The sequence below is a fragment of the Mustela lutreola genome, chromosome 10 (genome assembly GCF_030435805.1).
Source record: "Mustela lutreola isolate mMusLut2 chromosome 10, mMusLut2.pri, whole genome shotgun sequence".
In the NCBI taxonomy this organism is placed as follows: domain Eukaryota; kingdom Metazoa; phylum Chordata; class Mammalia; order Carnivora; family Mustelidae; genus Mustela; species Mustela lutreola.
Window position 1 is genome coordinate 86,147,696 of NC_081299.1, and position 17,796 is coordinate 86,165,491.

Below are 17,796 nucleotides of genomic sequence, written 5' to 3' on the forward strand. Positions count from 1 at the left end.
TCTGGGGGGTGCTATTTTATTTTACATTTATTTTGGGTGCGGTGATGCATTTCTAAAATTGTGCTTCTTTCCTAACGTCTTTAAGGCAAATTAACATTTCTGACTTTACCTCAAAAACATATTTTTTTAAATAGAAGGTAATAAAAAAAGTAATAGCTCTAGAGTACAAAAATAAAGACATTCCAGTTGTCTATTTTTATGTTAAGGGAGCAAACTTAATTTGCTTAAATATTCATATGATAATGAAATACTTGTAAGCAGATCACTCAGATGTTTTTCAAATTAAGTAAGAGTTTGCCTGGTTAGCCAAAACTGATTTTAGGAAATACATGAAAACTCTTAGCAACTTGACAAAATGATTATAAGAAGTAATTTTCCTTACCCTTAATTTTTATATATGTATTTGCAGTTCACCAAGAGCAAAAGAAATAATAGGGCTCTAGATGTTTTCTGGACCTAAATGTTTCTCGATTGAGAACATGCTATGAAAATAGGCATCTCTTCTTATAGGCTGGCCAGTGTTCTGTTTTCACTTTCACAGTGAAAGTGATTTCTTAGAAAAAGTTTTTCTTTCAACATTTTCTATCACAGGCAAAGGATGCTTTAAATTGCTTAGTAAAACTGAGTTGTGCTGTGATGAATTTTGTTTCTCAGTGAAAAGCAGCGATGCAGTTCAGCAGTGAGAATGTCATTTTTTATCTTCTGAAAATACATTTCTTTTAAGAGATTTCAGAGTCATTTTGCTCCTTTTCCCTTAAGTAGTTGAGTTGGAATGGCAATGAAATTCATAACTTAGCATGCAGAAATTTGAACAATTAGTTGTAGCTTTGAATCACACTGTGATTTATTTAAAAGTGATGCCTTTTACATAGATCTGTAGCTTGATTTTTGATTCACTTAAATAAAAGAGGTACCTATGTATGATGGGAAAAAAATACATAAACAGGATGCAGAAATGAGCTTTGTTTCTGGTGTGGTATCTTTGAAGCTGTGCTGGAATTTTTTTTTTCTTAATCGGTTTTCTACAACTCACCAGTTCCCATTTGTGGAAACTGGTTTACTTTTAATTGGTTAATTTTACGAATTATTTTTACCATAATCATTTGTAAATACAAAGAAAAACTTTTGAACAAAAGAAATTGTCTTTTGTTAGGTGTAAAAGTTCTTCAGGTAATTTAGTCTCATCATTTTGAAGAAAAAAATAGTTCAACTTGCAGAGGCAAACTGAAGTACAGACTTCAGAAATGACAGTTATAATCATAAATAGAAATATGAAATAGAAAGAATATACACTAGTGAAAACAAAATTATGTACTTGAAATTCTAAATCATGGATGATCATCATTGTTAATGAATACAGAATTTGGACCAGATACTGATTTTGATAAATCTTGTTGATTCTGTGGTTAAATAGATAATTATTTGTGATAATAGATAATTATTATTTTTTTAAAAGATTTTTATTTATTTATTTGACAGAGAGAGACAGAGAGAGAGGGAACATGAGCAGGGGGAGTGTGAAGGGAGAAGCAGGTTCCCCGCTGGGCAGGAATCCCAATGTAGGGCTCAATCCCAGGACCCTGGGATCATGACCTGAGCCGAAAGCAGACACTTAGCAACTGAGCCACCCAGGTGCCCCGATAATAGATAATTATTAACTTAATAGATATACAGATAATTATTAACTAAAAAGTAGCATTTTTAAAAACATTTAAGAAGCTGCCATATCTTCAAATAGTCATATACATAAGAAATTACGGCATTTTTTATCAAAAGTGGTTTTGCCTAATAATTTCCTTTGTGCCTCATCCTTCAAGTGGTTATAATTTATGAACTATACTTCTGGGGTAAGGTAAGCAGTTTCTTAATTTTTTTACTTATTTATATATATGTCTAAATTATAAAACTGAATAAATAGGAACATCATTGTGTAATAACTATTTTTAAATCATACATAAAACCATCATAGTGAGAGCATTTATAAACACTAATTAGTCTAACAGCCTTTCTCAGCCAGCATTCTGGGAGAGAATCCCTAAGGAATTCATTTGTTCATAAGTATTAACCTCTCACCTATGCATCTAGAAAAGTACTGGTTATGTTACTATCCTTGGGGAAATTTGAAAGTAGTCAAATTATTTTGTGTGTTTGGTAGTTCACAGCATGAATCCTAGTTAAGAGGGTGGTGGACAGTCTTAGAAATATTGGAAAGAGTGCAACCTGGGTGGCTCAGAATGTTAAGCATCTTCTTCAGCTCTACTTCATGATTCTGCGTCAGGCTCCCTGCTTAGTGGAAAGTCTGCTTCTCCCTCTCCCTCTGCCCTCCCCCCAACTTCTCCTCCCTGGCTCGCTTGCACGCTCTCTCTCTCTCTCTCTCTAATAAATAAAATCTTAAAGATATATAACTATTGGAAAGAGCAGAGCAAATATGGTAATGTATTAGTGATCATTAGCCTATTGGACAAGAGAGTGTTTGAGACTACTTTAGACCAGAAAGTGTTTGAGACTTAAAAAATTTGAAAGAAGAGATTATTTTATGTAAAATCTATCATTTTATTTCTGTAAAACTCATGAAAATAATGGGAAAACTGGCAAGCATAATTTAGTACAGTTAAGGATATAAAATTGATGTACAAAATTAATACCCTTTATTTATAAGCAAAATTCAGTCTATAGATTAAATGTGCAAAACTTGTGTGAGGAAGAGTTTTTAAATATTTCTTTAAAAATACAAATGGACTTGAACAGAGTCTTTTTTGTTTTTGAAGAATCAGTATCATAAATATGTTAACTCTTACATTTATTTATAAACTTAAAACTATTCTAATAAAAATACCAGCAGGTTTTTTTTTTTTCCTGGAGGTTGGTAGTAAAAGTTGATTTTAAAGCTTTTAAGGAAAAACAAACAAGCAGGAGGGAATGCTCAAAAAAACCCTGAAAAATAAAATATAAAATGTAAAGAAAGCCTTTATACTTAAAATAGGGAGGTACCTGAAGAAGCAAATCTATCAGAGCAGATCAGAAAGTCCAGAAATAATTTTTTTTTAAAGATTTTATTTATTTATTTGACAGCACAAGCAGGGAGAGCAGGAGAGGGAGAAGCAGGCTCCCTGCTGAACCCAGAGCCCAGCTCAGGGCTTGATCACAGGACACTGTGAAGGCAGATGCTTAACTGACTGAGCCACCCAGATGCCCCCAGAAATAGATTTATGTGCAAATACAAACTTAATAAGGGTGAAGATGGCATTTCAACTCAGTGGGGGAAAGATAGGCTTTCTAATAACTGGACAGCTATTTGGAGAAAGATAAATTTGGAACTGTAGCTAATACTATGTATACTTGGACGAGTTCCAAACTTGATGAGAAAGTAAAACATTAGACCATGCTAATACTAGGAGAAAGCATGTCTGAATTATTTTCTAATAAGAGAGTATTAGGGGAATAACTATGGCTTGAAACCTAGAATCAGTAAGAAAAAAGATTGGTGAATTAAGTTACATGAAAAAACTTTGGCATAGAAAAGAAAGCATCGAAAGGGAAGTCAAGTTCTTTTCCTCAGCAGAGCCACAACGGTAGTGCTAGTCTCTCTCAGCTATCCAACTCGATTCTTTTTTTTTTTTTAAAGAATTTAAATATTTCCATAGGTACAACAAAATTAACAAGTAAAGCACTCCTACAGTAAATATTATCTAACTCCAGTCTTATCACCACGGCGATACTTGCACTTTGCTGCCACCATAACTGAGCAGATGATACTTGGTGACATCCTCAAGGGCCACAACAGCTGGGTGACCCAGATCACCACCACTCCCCAGTTCCTGGTCATGATACTCTCCATCTCTTGAGATAAGACCATCATCATGTGGAAGCTGACCAGGGATAAGACTGATCATGGCATCCCACAGCATGCCCTTTTGGGTCATTCCCACTTTGTTAGTGATGTGGTCGTTTCCTGAGGTGTCCACTTTGCCTTCTCAGGCTCCTGGGATGGACTCCTTCATCTCTGGGATCTCACAACAGGTACCACGGTACCACCACATGCAGATTTGTAGGCCACACCAAGGATGTGCTGAGTATGGCCTTCAACAACCAACAAGTTGTCAGTAGCCCCTGAGATAAAACCATCAAACTATGGATTGTATGCAAATATACTGTCCATTATGAGAGCCGTGCGGAGTGGATGTCTTGTGTCTGCTTTCCATCCAGTAGCAGCAATCCCATTATTATCTGCTGTGGCTGGGACAAGCTGGTCAAGGTACGGAAGCTGCCACACTGTAAGCTGAAGACTAATCACATTGGCCACATCAGCTATCTGAACTCTGTGACTGTCCCTCTGTGCTTCTGGAGACAAGAATGGCCAAGCCATGCTGTGGGATCTCAATGAAGGCAAACACCTTTATATGCTGGATGGTGGGGATATCATCAATGCCCTGTGCTTCAGTCCTAACCAATACTGTCTCTGCATTGCCACGGGCCCCAGCATCAAGATCTGGGACTTGGGAGGCAAGAACATTATCTTGTAGTAAGAAGTAAAGTAGGAAGTTATTGATACCAGCAGCAAGGTAGAGCCCCCTTGTATACCTCTCTGGCCTGGTCTGCTGATGGCCTCTGTTTGCCAGCCACATAGAAAACCTGGTGCCAAAGGTAGCAGGTGACCATGGGGACCCCCTAGAAATATATGGCAGAATTTTAGAAATGAAACATTGGTTTTCTGACGTTAAAAAACAAGCAAAGGCCACCTGGGTGGCACAGTTGGGCAATTGCCTTTGGCTCAGGTCATGATCCTGGAGTCCTGGGATCGAGTCCTGAGTCAGGCTCCCTGCTCCATGGTGAGTCTGCTTCTCCCTCTGACCTCCCCTCATGCTCTGTCTCACTCTGTCTCTCTCTTTTCTTAGATGAATAAATAAAATATTTCTAAAAAATAAAAAACAAAATTAAAAGGGAAGTAAAAGACATAATAAACTGATAAATATTTGCTACTTAGAACATGAAAGACTAACCTCCCTAATATAGAGAGAGCTCCAAAAAGAAAAATTAAAAGACTTAATAGCCTGATAAATTGACAAAAATATAAGTTCATTTAGTTTACAGGAAAAGAAATAGAATTTACATTTAAACATATAAAAGTAGTTCAGCCTCACTTATAAAAAAGAAATACAAATTAAAATTACATTGAGACACCACCTCTCATCTATCAGGTGGATAAATATCCAAAAGTTTGCATAATTTTTTGTCAAGGCTCTAGGTAAAACAGGCAGAACATTGCCGACAGAAATGAGAATGATTCTATTTCTGCAGAACGAATGTTGACAGTATCTAGCGTAATTAATTGTGCATTTATCTTTGATTAAGGAGTCCTAGTTCTAGAAATATTTATATCCTGAAGATGAACTGGCAAAAATGTAAAAGAATATATCGATAAGGTCATTCTTTGTGGCTTTATTTGTTACAGCCAAAAATTGGAAAGATCACAAATGTCCATCAGAAAGGGAGTTCTGTGCAGTCCTAAAAAGAAGAAGTTGGGGGAAGAGAGGTGACATTAGGAAGATAGCAGAAAAGGAGGCCCTAAATTCTCTTTCCTTCACTAAGGACAGAACTTTAACACAGCAAACTGACAAAATAGATTTGCAGAAATCCTGAAACTAGTTCAGAGTTTCCTGCATTCCAGGCTAGTAGGAAGCCAACTATGTGGAGGCTTGGTAGGAAATGTTTGACACTTCATAACTCTATCATTAGAGCCACTCCCACCCCCACCCCTGCACAGGGTGGAATGTTTGGGAGGAAAACCCCAACTCCCACATTATCCTTAAAGAGGGAAAGGAGTTGAGCATACCACCAACAGACTTTTGGAAGGTACTGCCTGAGAGAGAGTGTCTTGCTTGCTTGTATCCAAGTACTGACAAACAGGATGCCTGGTTGGGCATCCCTGAGAACAACGTCCTGCATTAGAGTCTGCAGTACCCCCAACAGACACTAGATGGAACCCCAGGACTGGATTTACTACAGCCTAGCTTGCTGTACTATTCCAGACACATAAAAGCTCCTGAGTAGAAGCCAGGAAACCTCTCCAAACAGGACAGATTACTTGTAAAAAAAAAAAAAAAAAAAAAAAAAAGCACATAGAGGACACATACCAAGAAAAGATTTTTGAGGCCCCCAGAATCTCTAGCCAGGCTGAGTAGAAAAAGTCATTCTTGTATGAAACCAGACCATAAAGTCTCGAGAGTTGGTTGATTCTTCGGATGCCAAAATCCCAAAAACAAAAAATAAGACATGTGAAGAAACAGCCAACTGCAACACATTTAAAGAAGTAACTTAGATCTCTAGAAACCAAATCCTAAAAAGAAGGAGATATGAATTGCCAGATAAAGAATTAAAAATTACCATCATAAGGATACCTAATTAACTAAAAAGAAAGCATAGAGAGCGCCTGGGTGGCCCAGTGGGTTAAGCCGCTGCCTTAGACTCAGGTCATGGTCTCAGAGTCCTGGGATCGAGTCCCGCATCAGGCTCTCTGCTCAGCAGGGAGCCTGCTTCCTGCTCTCTCTCTCTCTGCCTGCCTCTGTCTACTTGTGATCTCTGTCTGTCAAATAAACAAATAAAATCTTTTTTTTAAAAAAAGAAAGCATAGATAGACAAATGGGCAAAATTAGGAATATGATGCATGAACAAAATGAGAATATGAACGAAGAGGTAGAAACTAGGAAGAAGAGCCAAGAAGAAATTATGAAACTGAAGAATAACAGTACTAAATTGAAAAATTACTGGTAGGACTTAGTGAATTTGACCAGACTGAAGATAGAGTCAGTGAACTTGAACACAGGACTTAACAAAAATTACTAAAGCAGATAAGCCAAAAATGAAAAGTGAAGAGAGCCAAAGGGATTGATGGACAAGAACAACAACCTACAGATATGGGAGTTTAGAAAGCAAAGAAAGAAAGGAGCAGAGAACCTGTTGAAGAAATAATGGCCAAAACATTCTCAACTTTGAGAAAAGAAATGGACATACAAATTCAGGAAACTTAATTAGGATAAATCTAAAGAGGCATACAATGAGACACATCATAATTAAACTGTCACATGTCACATATGACGTGAGAATCTTGAAAGTAAGAGGAAAGTAACTTGTCACATGCCATGATAACCACAAAGAAAATGTCTGTAGAATATACACAAAGGGAAATGAGAAGTGAATCAAAACATGTCACCACAGAAAAATCAATGAAACACAAAGCAAGAGAGGAAAAGAGGAACAAAAAGCTTTAAGACTGAAAACAATGAATAGGAATAGCAGTCCTTCATACCAGTAATTACTTTAAATGTAAACAGATTAAACATACCTATTAAAAGACAAAGGCTGACTGAGGGGATTAAAAAAATAGCATGGGGTAGCTGGGTGACTCAGTTGGTCAAATGTCTGACTCTTGATTGAGGCTCAGGTCATGATCTCAGAGTTGTGAGATTGAGGCCCACATCCAGCTCTGTGCTGGGTGTGGAGCCTGCTTAAGATTCTTTCCCTCTCCCTCTGCCCCTTGCCCCATTAAAAAAAAAAAAAAAGAGAGAGAGAGAACATGATCCAGTTTTGTTCTGCCTGTAAGAGATGGACTTTAGATCCAAATATACACAAACTAAAAGTGAAAAGGTGAGAAAAGATACTCTATATAAACAGGAATCTAGAGATTGAAGTGGCCATACTTACATCACACAAAATAGGTATGTCAAACAAAATAGACTTTAAGACAAAAACTGCCACAAGAGACAAAGAAGAATATTGTACCTTGTTTTCAGTTACAGATAGAGCAACCAAGTAGAGGTTCCATAAGAAAAGAATAGTCTTGAACAATACTGTAAACCAACTGGACTTTACAGAATATGTATACCACTCTATCCAAGAACAGCAGAATACACATTCTTCTCTAGCAAACATGGAACAATATGCCAGATAGACTACATGTTAGGTAACAACAAAAGTTCTAACAAATTTTAGAAGATTTAAATTATACAAAATATCTTCTCTGATCAAAATGGAATGAAATTGGAAATAAGTAGAACAACATGAAAATCTAAAATTATGTGGAACTTAAATAACATATTCTTTAACAATCAGTGGGTCAAAGAAGAAATTAAAAAGGAATTTAGAAAATGTCTGGAGACAAATGAAAACAAAACACAACATATCAAAACTTAGAGGACATAGTGAAAGCAGTACTAAGAGGGAAGTTCATAGTGATAAATAACCTACATTTTAAAAATCTCAGGATGGTCACATGACTTTATTTTATCTCATTTTAATTTTGTGAAGCAAAAAAAAAAACCCTCAAATCAACAACCTGACTTTATACATTAAGGAACTTGAAAAAGAAAACTAAAAAACTAGAAAGTTAGCAGAAAGAAGGAAATAGTAAAGTTTGGAGCAGAGATAAATGACACCGAGAATAGAAAAACAATAGAAAACAACACAACCGAGACTTGGTTCTCTTGAGAAGATCAACAACACTGATAAACCCTTAGCTAGACAAACTCTTAGGAAAAAAAGACTCAAATATCTAAAGTTAACAGTGAGAGAGGAGACTTACAACTGATATTGCAAAAATAAGAAATATAAGGAACTACAGTGAACAGTTATTTGCCAACAATTGGAAACTTAGAAGAAATAGATGTATTTCTAGAAACATCCAACCTACTAAGACTGAATCATGAAGAAGCAAAAAGCTCTGAACAAACCTATAGAGAGGAGCCGGTAATTAAAGAATTAAGGCACTAATTAAATACTTTTCAACAGCAACAACAACAAAAAAAGCACAGAACCAGATGAATTTACTGGTGAGTTCTACCGAACATTTAGAGAAGAATTGACACCAATTCTTTTTTCAAACTCTTCCAAAGAATTAAAGAGGAGAAAAGACTCCCAGTCATTCTATGAGGCAGGAGTGACCCAGGTACTGAAACCAGACAAAAACATGACAGGAAAAGAAAACAATAGACCAAGAAATACCTGGGTGGCTTAATCAGTTAAGCATCTGCCTTCGGCTCAAGTCATGATCCCAGGGACCTGGGATTGAGTCCTGCAAATGCGGTCCTTGCTCAGCAGGGACCCTGCTTCTCTCTCTGCCTGCTGCTTCCCCTACTTGTGCTCTCTCTCTGTCTCTAACAAGTAAATAAATAAAATCTTTAAGAAAAAAACCGCTATAGACCAATATTCGTCTTGAATATTGACTAAAATTAAAGTCCTGAACAAAATATTAGGCAAAATGAATTCAACAGCACATTAAAAAGGGATCTTGCTTCATGACCAAGTGGAATTTACACTTGGAATGCAAGGATGGTTCAACATACAAAAATCAATTGATGTTATATGCCAAATGGAAAGTGAATGAAAAAATACATGATCATCTCAATCAACTCAGAAAAATCATGTGACAAAATTCAACAGCAATGAAATGGTAAAACACTTAACACACTAAGAAGGAAACTACCTCAATGTAGTAAAAGCCATATATGAAAACCCACAGTTAACATCATATTCAGTGGGGAAAGACTCAGAAGTTTTCTTCCAAGATCAAGAACAAAGCAGGCATGCCCAATTTCATCACCACTGTTAACCATAGTACTGAAAATCCTAACCAGAGCCATCAGACAAGAAAAAGAAAGGCATACAAATTGAAAAAGAAATTAAAGTTTCCTGTTCACACATAACATGTTCTTATATGTAGAAAACTCTAAAGATTCCATTAAATAGCTGTAGGACTAATAAAAGAACAAAGTTGCAAAATATAAAATCTACACTCAAAACTCCGTTGTGTTTCTATATACTAACAATGACTGATCTAAAATAAATTTAGAAAATAATCCCATTTACTACAGCACTGAAAATGATAAAATACTTAATAATATTAACTTCACCAAGGAAGTGAAAGACTTGTATACTGAAAACTATAAAACATTGCTAAAGGAAATCAAACAAGGTATGAAGAATAAAGGGAAAGATTTCTCTTGTTTATGGATCTTAGAACTTAATATTGTTTAAATGTACATTTGTGATCTACATTTGTGATCTACAGGTCCAATGCAATCACTATCAAAATCCCAATAACCTTTTTTTTGCATAAAAAAATTCCTAAAATTTGTATGGAATCTCAAAGGATGATGAATAGCCAATATAATCTTGAGAAAGAAGGAAGCCTCACGCTTCCTGATTTCAAAACATACTACAAAGCAAGAGCAATTCAGATAGTGTGGTCCTGGCATAAAAATAGGCCAATGGAACAAATAGCCTGGGAATAAACCATATGTATATAGCCAAATGATTTTTGACAAGAGTGCCAAGACTATACAATGGGGAAAATGCAGTCTGTCTTTACCAAATGGTTTTAAGAAAACTGGATACCTGTATGCAAAAGAATAAAGTTGGACCCTTACCTTATAACCACAAGCAAACATTAACTCAAAATGGATTAAAGACCTAAATATATTATCTAAAACTCTTAAACTTCTAGATGAAAACTTAAAGGGAAAGCTTCAGGACATTGGATTTAGCAGTTATTTCTTGGCTATGAACCCAAAGGACAGAGCACAAATTAAAAAATAGACAAATGAGACTTAAAAACTATTGGTGCCTCGTGAGAAACAATCAGCAGAGTAAAATGGCATCCTGTGGAATGGGAGCAAATAATTATAAATTATATAATCTGATAGGGGTTAATATGCAGAATATATAAGGAAAATGTACAACTCAAGCAACAGTAACAACAAACAAATAATCTGATGATAAAGCAGGCAAAAGATTTGAATAGACATTTCTCCAAAGAATATATACAACTGACCAATAAGCATAAGAGGAGATGCTCAAATAGCACTAATCATTCGTGAAATCCAAATTACTCATTCTCATTCATCAGGATGGCCATTATCAAAAGAACAGATAATACATATTCATGAGGATGTGGAGCATTTGGAACTTTTGTGCAGTATTTGTAGGCATGGCATGGTACAACCATTATGGAAAATATGGATGTTCTTCACAAAGTAAAAAATAGATTTACCAGCAATCCCGCTTCTGGATATACATCTCAAAGAACTCAAAGCAGGATCTCAAAGAGATGTGCACATACCTGTATTCATTGTAGCATTTGCAAGAGATAAGAGGTGGAAGTAACCCAGATAGATGTCCATCAGCAGATGAATGGATTAACAGAAACGTATATACATACAGTGGAATATTAGGCAGTCTTTAAAAAGAAGGAAGTGCTGTCACATGATAAAACATAGGTGAATTGTAACATTTTGCTAAGCAAAATGAGCCAGTCCAAAAGAGACAAGTACTATATGATATGTCCATTCAGATGAAATAGATAAAGTAGTCGGAATTACAGAAACAGAAAGTAGAAAGGTGGTTGACAAGGGCCAGAGCAGAGAGGAGGAGAAATTAGTGTTTAATGGGTATGGAATTCCACTGTTACAGCACGAAAAAGTTCTAGAGATCTTTTGCACAACAGTGTTAACACTGCTGTTACTAAGAAACAGGTCAAGACAAACTTAACATTAAACTTAATGTTATCTATCATTTAAAAAAAATAATAATAGGGAAGACCTCTATATGGTAATATGTGATTGTCAAGATATATTTTTTTAAAAACACTTGAGGGATGCCAGGGTGGCTGAGTCAGTTGAGTATCTGACTCCTGGTCTCAGCTCATGTCTTGATCTTGGGGTCCTGAGTTCAAGCCCTGCTTTGGGCTTCACACTAGGCATGGAGCCTACTTAGAAAAGAAAAGAAAAAAAAAAGCAACGCCTTGATAATGCACCACATGCCACCTTTTATAGAAGCAGGAGAAGAGATACATATATAACATGCATGTTTTCCTATAAATTTCCAAAAGAAACTCTAAAAGAATGAACCAAAAGTAAGTGTGTTTACCTCTTGGCAAAGGGATTAGAAGTGAAACTTCAAATATATACATATGTGTGTGTGTGTGTGTGTGTGTGTGTGTGTGTGTATTTTAATATACTTTTGGCTTTAGAATCATTGACATTTTTAGCCTTTAAAAAAAATAAAAGTAGGGGGTGAAAGAGGTAAAGGGGATTAAGAGTACACTTATCACCAGCACTGAATAATATATGGAATTATCTAATCACTATATTGTATACCTGGAACTGCTATAACACAGTATATTAATTAACTGGAATTAAAATACTTTTTTTTTTAATACAATTAAAAGTGGGGACAGCTGGGTGGCTCAGTCAGTTACTCGGCTGCTTTTGGCTCAGGTCATGATCTCAGGGTCCTGGGATTGAGCCCCACTGAGCAGGAAGCCAGTTTCTCCCTCTCCCTCTGGCTGCTGCTTGCCCTGCTTGTGCGCGCATGCTGTCTCTCTTCTGACAAATAAATAAAAATCTTTAAAAAAAAAATACAATTAAAAGTAAACATAAATCTTTAAAGGTGGAAATCATATTGTTTTTTCAACTCTGAATCACTTATTCATTCTTACTCTTTTTTTTTTTTCCTCCACTTCTTTTCACTTGGCTGCCAAAAGAAAAAATCACAGTCCCTCTTGGTTCTTCAGTTTTAATATTAATTGTTAAGTTGTGTGTAATTAATTTCAAACTCTCTTCCCACTAGCTATAGCCTGCACGTAAGTGACTCTGTTCTCTTGCTTAATTAATCCTTGGAAAACATGATCCCCCCCCCCCCATCTCAGCAACTAAGTATTTTCATGTAGTCATCCAGTGTAATGTAGCAATTAGTAATCTACCTTGAGATACTCAGTAAAAGGTCTGTTCTCAGAGTGGTATTTTAAAAGTTTGATTTGTATAAACAATTTAATAAGGGTCTTTTTGCCTTTGTTTTGTATTTCCATGTTTGGTTTACTTCTCACAAACAGTGACTTTGGAAGTTCTCTTTGAAGATGGGCCCATAATGGTAACTAGGGGTAGGAATTTGCTTCTATTCAAGTTTTGATAATACCAGTCAGCTCTCAGATGGTGGAAAACATTTACATTGTTATTACTGCTCCTCTTTTCCTGAGCTTTTAAATTTCTTTTTGTGGTCCAGGCTTCCTATTCACCCTGAGGGTCAGCTTTTCCTAAACGTCAGACCTCTCCTATAGGCAGAGGTGCTTTGTGAGAGCTAGCAAAGCCATGTTGATGACTTCATTGGAGGAAATACTGTAGTGTGGCTAAGAGCATTTGCTATGGAGTCCATCCAAGTGCCTGGGTTCAAGTTCTGTTCTCACCAGTTAGCTCTATGGTGCCTCAGCCTCTCTATGCCTTAGTTTTTCAGCTTTAGAGTGGGGTTAACAGTGATGCTTACCTCATAATTTGTTATGTATAGATTAAGTGGGTTAAGATATATAAAGTCTAGCACAAATTGGCAAAAAATTGGGAAGCATTGTGTGTTAATTGCTTGCCTCCCTTCTGTCCCAAAAGGAATGCTTTTGGAAAGCAGGCACCATTCACTTAAAAGGTTTCTCACATGCCCCTTTTTCTTCCCTCGTATTTAACTGCCTCATTCTTTCATTATCAAGTGAGGGAAAAGAGACAGAGAGAAAGGAGGGAAAGAATAAAGGAAATATATAAGAATAAAAGAAATATAGTATGTTGGTGACTGCTTCCATCATTTAAGAGGTAAGATGAGTTGCTGCATATTAACAGTGCCCTTTGCTACTTGTCTCTGCCCTCATTCCTGGATAACAGGTTCTTCACAGGAACACACACATCTAGAGGCAAACCTCTTTTTCTATAGGGTGAGGAAATGTTATGGTTTGAATACCGCACAGAAATCGAATCAGTCACAAGTATACCATTTTTTAACTTTCACCAGACAGAGAGTTTAGCCCAAATTCCTAATAACCTTGTTGAACCTAGAGATTAATCAGCACTTTGGTTCCAGTCCTTTTGCATTTTTCTTGCTGACCTCAAGTCGTTTTTGTTCTGAGTTAAAATTTGTGATCACTGAACCTATGTGAATGATAATTAATTTGATTTTGATAATGGTGATAAATATTTCCTGCCGTCTTATCTGGTTTTTCTAAACAAGATCCTGTGTCTTCACTTCTAAACTGTTTGCAAAATGCAGATTTCCTTAAAGAACTTTATCTCCTGCTTTTGTCTATCCTCCAGCTGCTGCTTTCAAATGGGTTACTGAAGGAGTGGGGAGGTTCTTCCAGGTCTCATGATCTTTTCAATACAAATGTCACCATATGTAATACAAATAATGTGAATTTATTCCTGCCCCATCTTCTGAAAACTGTGTACTTTGTGGAGCTTTTTGCCCGTTTCCTTCATTGATCCCCTTGTCTCTTTCCAGTTCCCTGCCTCTTGACAGGGTATCAGTGTGAATTTGCATTCATTTTTTTTTTTAATCTACACCCTTGTTCTTTATGGATATATAATAAATGATTTAATAATTTTTTTCTTATATAGCTGGTCTGATTTTAGTTTCTATTCATGAGAATAAAGAAAGGAGCTTTTATTAAGATAATAAATTGCAAATCAAGAATTGGTAACAATGATTGCTCCTGCCTGAGTTTAATTCTTTCTCATCTGTACTTGAATAGAGGATAAGATACTTTTGCTTCTTTTTATTAGAAATTCTTTGGGGAGGGGCAGGTGGGTGGCTCAGTCAATTAAGCATCTGCCTCTAGCTCAGGTCATGATCCCAGTGTCCTGGAATCAAGTCTCGCATCTGGCTCCTGACTTGGTGGGAGCCTGCTTCTTCCCTCTCCCTTTGCCTGCTGCTCCTCCTGCTTCTGCTCTCTCTGTTTCTTGCTATCTCACAATCTCTCTCTCTGTCAAATAAATCTTCAACAAAAAATTATTTGGGGGTGTAACTAAATTGAGGGGACCCCTGTTGTTTTTCTATTTAGCTATTACTTTGAAGGGTTGAAAGTCACATCAAACAAGGACTATTCTATAATCTTAAAATCCTCCAGAGTGTTTGAAATTCTTAAATAGATTATATATTCAGCAGACATGTGCCAAGTGCTTATATATTCCAAGTACTATGCTGGGCACTGAGACTAAAAAGAACATGACACGATCTCTGACTCTGGAGGACTTAATCATGATGAGACGCCGTAGTGGAGAGAACTTAAGCATTGGAATCAGCACATCCAACTCTGCCTCTTCCTAGTATGTAACAAAGAGCAAGTTGTCTTGATGTTCCTAGAAGGTTTTCTCTTATGCACAATGAGGGAGCTGGCCTTAATATCTCTTAAAATCTTGCCTATATCTGACATTCTGTCATTTCGGAATGGAATGTTTCTCTTAAGGTTACTTAAGGCTGATGTGAGGATCAAATAAGAAAAAAATTATGAAAACACTTTAAACACTATTAAGTGTTGTCTAAACAAAGACATTACTAATTACTTACTAACATGACATTACTTACTAATGCTTTTGGTCCAAAGACCAGATTTATTAGGTGTTATAACTAAGTTCCAGAAGTTTAAAGAAAGGGTGACCTTTTCGTGACTTTGGCTCTGAGTTAGGGGTATTTTAGGGTATCCAGTTATCACCATTATTGACTAAAGTAGGTACTGTGTGCATTGATTTTAAACCGTAGGTTTTGAAACCTAGCATAATTATAAGGTAAACCACAGTTCCTGTGGTATGGAGTTATCTCTTCTGTATTAGCCCCACTTGGGGCTTGATCTCACAACTCTGAGATTATGACCTGAGCCAAAATCAAGAGTCAGAGGCTTAACCGAATGAACCACCCAGGCAGCCCTGCATTATGATTCTTGAAATTCTGTGTTAATAGGTGATTGTTCATCACTATGAAATAATCATATTTATGCAAATGTGACTGCTTATTTACAGCTTGCCCTAGGACTACTGTGTCTAAATGTAAAGTATATTTCAACTTTGGGTCCGTTTTCTTTGGCTTTTTGTCCACTAAACATTTTCAAGTGAATGACATATACCAGACCTTCAAAGTTTATGGGTTCTTTAAAAAGTACACCTATATTTTTCTAGGTTCATAGATTGTAAGAACCCTTGATAATATGCAGAAGGACTGAGCCCATAAGCCAATTCAAAAAGTTGAATCAGTGATTATGTTTTAATTATTATTGTAGATGTTTATTCTCAGATCTAAGTAATAGTTTCAGCTCTGAAATTTTTTATTGCCTAGCATTACGATTATCACTAGTCTGTTCTTCAGAAGTTTTCATAATGTATCCCTTTTCTTTTGTTTGGCTTGTTTATCATTACTGCTAGATAATTTACAGTTGAAATGGTGAGACTCTTTCACTAAAAGCTGCTTCTCAAGTGAAATTTGAATATATTTTCATTTGCAAAGTTACTGGCAATAAAGAGTAGTAACTATTGCTTATTTAATCCGTTAGCATTTAAGCCTACATTAAGTTTATGTTTATGACTATATGATTATACATTTAATTTACCTTCAGCTTTTGAAGAATTAAACCATTACCCTGTTTTACTGGTAAACTCATATACCGAATGACTCATGCCTTTTATATATGCTAGGAAAATGGTGTTTCAATGTTAAAGTTAGAATTGAGTTAGTCAACCAGCAGTGAACCTCTAATTGTTTCCAAATGCTTACTTTTTGGGTTTGGATGCAGCTCTGAGTGTTAGCTAAGTCAGGAATTTGCTAAGCTTGCTTGTCTTTTCCCCCATATCCTTTCATTATGGGTAGATAGATGCATGCTAAAATCTGTTTTATGATTTCCCATTACGATAGTTAATCAGAAAAATATGGACACAAACTCCTGAGCTAAACACAATTTTAAAAGGCAAAAATAAAATTTCTGCAGGTTTCTTTTACATTTTATGATCTTTGAAATTGTTATAGAAATTGACCTTTGTTCTAAATTGCTATATCACCATGCGATTTAGCAAGCACCTTTCTTTTTCCACCACAGTTTCATGACCTACTTACAGATACAGCTGAAATCCTTAAATAATTTCAGAATTACTGTTGGACAAAATTAGTGTGACACATCAGTGTGCTTTGGTGAAATGCTGTTGAATGTAAACATTTTATTAAAATTCCACTGAAGCAGGCAACCATTTTGAATTTTATAATAACATCAAAAGCAGTAAATACCTCATTGACACTTACCTAAAAAAAAGTTATTATTAATTCCTTATATCAATTATGATAATTTTATTTAGTTATTTTAAAATTAATTTTATGAAAATGTTCATTTGCATTATGTTTTTTTGGTTTTTTTTGAGACAGAGCACATGTGCTTGCTCACACTAGGGGCGGGGGTAGGGGTAGAGGGAAAGAATCTTTTTTTTTTTTTTTAAAGTTTTTTATTTATTTGTTTGACAGAGAGAGATCCCAAGTAGGCAGAGAGGCGAGCAGAGAAAGAGGAAGGGAAGCAGGCTCCCTGCAGAGAGCCCGATGTAGGACTAGATCCCAGGACCCTGAGATCATGACCTGAGCCAAAGACAGCGGCTTAACCCACTGAGCCACCCAGGCGCCCGAGGGAAAGAATTTTTTTTTTTTTTTTTTTTTTTTTTTTATTTATTTGACAGAGAGAGATCACAAGTAGGCAGAGAGGCAGACAGAGAGAGAGAGAGAGGGAAGCAGGCTCCCCGCTGAGCAGAGAGCCCGATGCGGGCCTCGATCCCAGGACCCTGAGATCATGACCTGAGCCGAAGGCAGCGGCTTAACCCACTGAGCCACCCAGGCGCCCCGAGGGAAAGAATCTTAAGCAGACTCCCTGTACTTGCTGAGCGTGGAGCCATAGACGAACTTGATCTCACCACCTTGAGATCATGACCTGAGCCAAAATCAAGAGTCAGAGGCTTAACCAACTAA

The 17,796-nt window shown here is 36.3% G+C and overlaps 1 protein-coding gene across 3 annotated transcripts in view; it reads left to right on the forward strand.

Annotated features, from left to right (window-relative positions):
• The window catches only part of SLC30A7 (solute carrier family 30 member 7), an 88,206-nt gene that overhangs the window by 43,085 nt on the left and 27,325 nt on the right, over positions 1-17,796 (forward strand). Inside the window, exon 9 of one of the 3 annotated variants that reach the window (XM_059136861.1) lies at positions 3,979-6,621. The exons of the other annotated variants lie outside the window; for them this stretch is intronic. Coding sequence (XP_058992844.1) covers positions 3,979-4,114 — 136 coding nt within the window. The 3' untranslated portion in view covers positions 4,115-6,621. Of the gene's footprint in view, positions 1-3,978; positions 6,622-17,796 lie in introns of those variants that run through there. 3 annotated transcript variants of the gene reach the window in all.